Source organism: Trachypithecus francoisi, unplaced genomic scaffold (genome assembly GCF_009764315.1).
Source record: "Trachypithecus francoisi isolate TF-2019V2 unplaced genomic scaffold, Tfra_2.0 Lachesis_group20, whole genome shotgun sequence".
NCBI lineage: Eukaryota > Metazoa > Chordata > Mammalia > Primates > Cercopithecidae > Trachypithecus > Trachypithecus francoisi.
Genome location: NW_022681466.1, coordinates 61,855,452 through 61,862,103, shown reverse-complemented (window position 1 = coordinate 61,862,103; position 6,652 = coordinate 61,855,452). Strand labels below are relative to the sequence as shown.

Sequence of the window (6,652 nt, the reverse complement as noted above, 5' to 3'; positions counted from 1 at the left end):
AGACAGCTAAGTTCTGGAATCCCTGGACTTTGTTGCCTACTGCTCTTCTGTTTCACAGAGTCGCCTGTGTGAAGTCTTTTCAACTGCCTGCACAGTTATGATAGTATACTCGGGAGGAAAGCTTCTGCTCTTTAGCAGAGTGTTATAAAAACATTGTTGCTTTCTCTCAAAAAGATTTCCTTTTTTTTTTTTCTTTTTTGCAATTTATTGTGCTTTTTCAAGGATGCTTGGAAATTTAATTTTGAAACTTGCTTCATGAAGAGCAGCCAAACATAGCTTCTTTTGTTTCCTTCAATCAGTCGCCTCTGATTCATTGTCAAATCATTCCACCGGCACTTCAGACTTGCTCCGAAATTGCATTGCCTTGCCAAGCAGAGATGTCCTGCTTCTCTCATTTTTTTCGATGCCCAAGTTGCTTGTGAAATCTAGTTTCTTCTATGAAACTCAACATAAGAAAATGCTGGAAACAGGGCATTTCTCTGTCTAAATATGCAGCATCGATGATTTTTCCTCTATCAACTGTCCATGGGATATATTTAATATTTTGCTTACAAACAATACCTGAACAGTGTTTTCTATTTTAATTTTAATTTTTTTTTAAGTTTATTTTACTGTCTTTGTGGCCTTGCATCTCTCTCTGTCAGCATTGTCTGGCTGGGACTGGGACCACATTTGCTTAATATACCTGGTTTTGCAGCCACATCTGTATTATTGTACTTACATTTCAATTGATTGAATGGCTATAGCTTGCCTTATGAAAGGAGATATCTGGATATACTAGTTGTAAAGGTCACATCGTTTTATTACCATAAGGGATCATCTAATTCATCTTCCTCATTGTACTAATAAAGCAACTGAGATCCAAAGAATAGAAGAGAATCTCCACAAATCACACAGCAGTTTAGACTCTGGTCACCTGACTTGCAGTCCAGCATACTCGCTTGTGACACTCTTCTACCTGGGGTAGGTTAAAGCCATCAGGAAGGGTATTGCAGGGATGTGCATCTGAGAGGGCCTTTCCTAGCCATCTGTTAGCCTGCTTTGTTACCACAGGTACATAATTTTACTTTCTTACTTGTCTGTTTCTTTACTAGGCACCTGCAAAATGTGGGTAATGATTTTCAGGATGACAGAACATTTTAATAATGTTCTCAATAGGATTTGATGGGAATTTTCAGACAACCTTTTGTCTTGCTCTGGGTAAACTTTTCAATAAGTAGGAAGTAAGATATTGTTTTTGTTTATTACTGCCATGTTATAAAGCACTTAAGCAATTCCAGGTGATACAGGAATAAAGTGAAAGGCTTATGCTGTGAGAAGAGCAATTCCACACCCTTTCTAAGGCCAGTGCGACAGTGTGAATTCAACTTACCTGTTAAACTACCATGTCTAATTTACATTATTTTCACACAGTGCCATTTAGACCAAGATACTCTTACTTTCTATTTGATGGGAAGTTACCATGTAGCTTTTCCTTTATTCTGTCGAGGAAGGTTATATTTTTGGCTATGCATCTCAGCTGCATCCAGTTAAAAAATCTTGATCCTCTAGGGAAACGTCTCTGAGTAGTCCAGATTGCTATGATATCTACTTTTTGTACCAAACTCATACCCATCATTATGTGTGTTGAATACACATTTGAATAATCTACTTTGAGATCATGTTTTCTTGACACTTTTAGGCATTTATTTTGGCTCTTTATATGATTATACGAGAGACCATGAAGACTAGAAACATAGGCTAATAGCTCATGGATACTACATTATAACACGTAAAATAATACTCTCTATGTCTCCAGGTTTGATAGGCACCCTGTAGTTTTCACAGGGAGAAGAGTCATATTTAATTTAATTTTGAAACTTGCTTCATGAAGAGCAAGGTCATGTCAAACCCATTACCCAGTGCACATACTGTGGGCATATGGTACATTGGAATTAATAATGTAAATATCCATGGGCTAATTAAGAATATTTTGGATTTATATTCTTGATAACAGTTATTCAACAAAGAGAATTAATGATACAATTCAGTTTGAATCCCCTATATGAGAATATAGCTCGTACCATCCTGAAAAAGGTTCATGGTAGGGGAAGCAGGAGCTTTCTAAGATTTTACGGTACTCAGATATAAGGAAAGTTCAGAAAGAAAGAAAACAGACTTCCAGATTTCTGTTCATTAGAGCAGTCTTTCTTGATAAGTGACACCTTTACAGCCTTAAGGTGTTGCTGTAGACCCAGAATAAAAGTGAGTACATAAATACTTCGTCACCTACTAAACGTGATTGTTTGGCAGCTCTGTGACTATTCAAACTTTGACATGGCTTCAGGAAAGAGAAAAGACAAGACCAGTCTAAGGATATTGTTTGCAAACTACCCTATGCTTTATTTCCTTTGCAACAGGGTAGAATACACAATAATGACAGAGGGAAATGACCAAAGTTGTCACATTTTGTGCCTGTCTTCAGTCACTCCATGGCATCAGGACATGGTCACTCTTCACTTATGACTTTTGTGTGAACCTCCCGGCTCTTCACGCGCAGTTTGTTGACCTGGGACTCAGCAATGTCAGCTCGTTCCTCGGCCTCCTCCAGCTCATGCTGGAGCTTGCGGAATTTAGCTAGATTGGTGTTGGATTGTTCCTCCTGAGAATAAAAATGGAATTGTAAGGAACTCACACTTGCATCTTTCTAGACTCTTTAGACCTAAGAGAAGAAAGGATTCTTCTTTAGACCTAAGAGAAGAAAGGCATCTATGGAGAAGCAACATCTAGGGCTTATCATTGAAATTAATTTTAAGATTTATTTATTGGTGTCATATATATATATATTATTATATGATATATATCTTACATCTCTATTTTGGCAACCAAAACACATAATATATATGTACCACAAGTAGAATAAGAAGAAAAATATAAGCTTAGAGAGGAAGGCAAGAATATTAAAGTCATAGTTGTTAATGCTTGCTGTAAGTTGATGATTTTCACTTGGGTTAGTTTTTTTTATCATTATTAAGAATGAACTTTGGGAGGCCGAGACGGGCGGATCACGAGGTCAGGAGATCGAGACCATCCTGGCTAACACGGTGAAACCCCGTCTCTGCTAAAAAAAAAAAATACAAAAAATTAGCCGGGCGAGATGGCGGGCGCCTGTAGTCCCAGCTACTCGGGAGGCTGAGGCGAGAGAATGGCGTAAACCCGGGAGGCGGAGCTTGCAGTGAGCTGAGATCCGGCCACTGCACTCCAGCCTGGGCGACAGAGCAAGACTCCGTCTCAAAAAAAAAAAAGAAAAAAAAGAATGAATTTATTGTTTTAAAAAATTTTTTTAATTGAAATAAATGTATCATTTTGGCACATTTCAAAATGGTTACTTTTTTCCACCTGCATTGGATGTAATGATTCTATTGACAGATTACCTAATATTAGGTAATCTTTACATTGTAAGAATTAACCTTATTTAGTCACTGGAAGACGATTCCTTTAATAAAGTAAGACTTTTACTACTTAGTAATTTATCTTTGCTGTAACTGTCTTTATGAGTAAAACTGCCTTTAGTTTTTCTCCCTCTGTTCTCTCTTGGACAGGTTTTGGTATGAGGGCTATGTGAGCTTCTTAAAATGAATTGGACAGCTTTCCATCTTTTCCCATGCTCTTGAACAGCTTACATAGCTGGGGGATTATCTGTTCCTTGAAATTTTGAAAGATCTATCTGGACTTGGGTCCATTTCCAGAAGTAAGTCAGCCAACTTGGTAATTTATATTCTCCTAGAAAAATCATCAATTTTTTTCAGGGCTTCAACTTTATTGATAGATGTATGTTTTATATTAAAAAGTAATCCTCTATGTGTATAGCTTATTCCCTTTATCACTTCTAATGTTGTTTGCATTTTGTCTCATTTTCCTTGATTAAACTAGTTATAATACATTTATTTTATTAATTCCCCAGAAGTTACAAATATTAATGAAGTTATCAAATAGAAAATAGTATACTCTAATTCACCAATTTCTACTTTTATTTTTAACAGTACTTCTTCTACTGTTTTATTATTATTTATAATTTCTTTATTGGACTGTCCGTTTATTTATTTATTTTTACTTTTGGTTCATCATGAAAGCATTTAAAGCAATGAATCAGCCTCCAAGCACAGCTTTGACTACATTCTGTAGGTTTGTAAAAGTAGCATCTTCCTTGTGATTTTTACTTATAATTAATAATTATTTAGTAATTATATTTTTATTTTCACTTTAAACCAAGAGTTATTTAAGAAAGTTAGTTTTTTAAATATGTAAGTACCCAAGAATTTTTGCTTATATTTTGTTATCACTTTACAACTCCATCATACTGTGGCCAGAGAATATGGCCTGTATTATTTCTGCTTTTAATTTTTTTCAGGTTTCTTAGTGGATTGAAAGTTTACTTTTAAAGTGAAGCTACTGATATTACAAATGATACACAATAATTATTGTACAAAAACAAATGTTAAGTACACATGCAGAAGTCTATAAAGCAAATAGCTTGTTCACTACAAGAGGTAGTAATTATTTATTAGCTTAATTTGAGGACTTCAGTCTTAAAAATACTTACAGCCTCCTCAGCTTGTCTCTTATAAGATTTCACTTTTGCCTGAAGTTTATCTACCAAATCTTGAAGTCTGAGAATATTCTTTCTATCTTCTTCCGTCTGAAAGATTATAAAAAGTCCAGGACCTTAATTACTAAAGCACATGACTATTGCATCATTGCATATGAGTGTTTCACATAGAGTTCGACCAGCGCTTAGCTGCTAAAAACTACTGCCGTACCTGGTAAGTGAGTTCCTTCACTCGCCTCTCATGTTTGCGCAGACCTTTGACAGCCTCAGCATTACGCTTTTGCTCACTCTCAACCTCTCCTTCCAGCTCCCGTACCTACAAATAAGTAGGCTCTTAAGAACTTTGATCCAATCAGGCACTGAAAGCAGATGGAAATAGACAGATATTGGGAGACCCACCCTGGCCTCCAGTTTCTGGATCTGCTTCTTCCCACCCTTCAGGGCCAGCTGCTCAGCCTCATCCAGTCGGAGCTGCAGGTCCTTCACCGTCTGCTCCATGTTCTTCTTCATCCGCTCAAGGTGGGCACTGGTGTCCTGCTCCTTCTTCAGCTCCTCAGCCATCATGGCGGCCTAAATAGCAAATAAATCAAGAAAACCAAGAAAGTTACAGATGTCAGGAAATCTTACTGCTAAATCAGTGGGCAAGTGTGCCTGCCACTCACATCAGTGATGGCCTTCTTGGCCTTCTCTTCTGCATTGCGGGCTTCTTGGAGAATGTCTTCCATCTCTCCTTGCATTTGGGAAATATCTGTCTCCAGCTTCTTCTTGGTGTTGATCAGGCTGGTGTTCTGTTTAAAAAGAGTTCGTACATTTTAAAAATTGTATTACCATAGTATTTATTGGTAACCACTTCTTGAAAAAAAATTCAGATAGAAATCTGCAAGTCAAAAAATGCCTTTTAATATTAAAGAATTAAAGGATTGTGTTTTGTAGTACAATTAAATAAAATAGAAATATTACAGAATATTCAGCATCTTCAAGTGCATAGGTCACAAGCAGACCAAATAGCTCTATAATTTTATAATTATCATTTACCCATAGACCATTCACAGGGATAAAAGTATAATGGACATGCACATAACATTCCATTTCTCCAGAATGAAATGTGAATATTGATAATGAGGGCCAATAAAGATATTAACACAATAGAATATGGGCAGCCTTAGACTATTATAGGAAGCAAATCAACAATAGTTTTTCAAAGCAAAACAGGGAAAGATTTCTCAATAATGCAGAATTACTATTCTGTATTATTTGAAAAGAAAATTTGATAGACATATTAGGTCTTATAAAAACTCAGGCTTATCTATTCTGGGACATACAAAATTCACTACAGGAGAGTTCTTTGTGCTGAATCCCACCTGAGTATGGAGGAGCTGAACACGCTCACTGGCATCCAGGAGCTCTTGTTCTGCGATTTTCCTGCTCCTCTCTGTCTGCTCCAGAGTGGCCCGCAGCTCCTCGATCTCAGCCTGCAGCAGGTTGGCTCTGCGCTCCACCATGGCCAGCTGCTCCTTCAGGTCCTCCTGGCTCCGGAGAGCGTCATCCAGGTGGATCTGGGTATCCTGTGAAACAAACCGTCATTGAGACACCATGTTCTCAGGGTTGCAGGCACCCCAATTGTCCTGGGACCATCTCTTGGGACCCATTTACCTTGAGGATGCCTTGGGTGTTCCTGTAGTTCCTCAGGGCCTCGGCAGCCATGCGGTTGGCATGGTTCAGCTGGATTTCCATTTCATTGAGGTCTCCCTCCATCTTCTTCTTGAGCCTGATGGCATCATTCCTGCTTCTGATCTCAGCATCCAGCGTGCTCTGCATGGACTCCACGATTCTAACGTGGTTTCTCTTCAGCTGGTCAATTTCCTCATCTTTTTCAGCAATTTTCCTATCGACCTCAGACTTGACTTGGTTCAACTCAAGCTGGATGCGCAGGATCTTTCCCTCTTCGTGTTCAAGAGATGCCTTAATGACAGCAAGAGGTGACATTAGTAAGGAACCAAAAGCTTTATGAGGTTTTTCTGGACACCAATAATTTTGTGCTATGTGTCTTTTTATTCACTCTTT

General features: G+C 37.9%; 1 protein-coding gene across 2 annotated transcripts in view; it reads right to left on the bottom strand.

Annotated features, from left to right (window-relative positions):
- Positions 1-2,356: 2,356 nt before the first annotated feature.
- Positions 2,357-6,652, bottom strand: part of LOC117067691 (myosin-2) — a 28,438-nt gene continuing 24,142 nt past the window's right edge. Inside the window, exons 34-40 of one of the 2 annotated variants that reach the window (XM_033184542.1) lie at positions 6,242-6,550; positions 5,950-6,153; positions 5,251-5,376; positions 4,988-5,158; positions 4,800-4,904; positions 4,583-4,678; positions 2,357-2,641 (exon numbers count right to left, since the gene is read on the bottom strand). In XM_033184542.1, coding sequence (XP_033040433.1) covers positions 2,489-2,641; positions 4,583-4,678; positions 4,800-4,904; positions 4,988-5,158; positions 5,251-5,376; positions 5,950-6,153; positions 6,242-6,550 — 1,164 coding nt within the window. In that variant the 3' untranslated portion in view covers positions 2,357-2,488. The remainder of the gene's footprint in view (positions 2,642-4,582; positions 4,679-4,799; positions 4,905-4,987; positions 5,159-5,250; positions 5,377-5,949; positions 6,154-6,241; positions 6,551-6,652) is intronic. The other variant, XM_033184544.1, reaches the window with a different exon arrangement.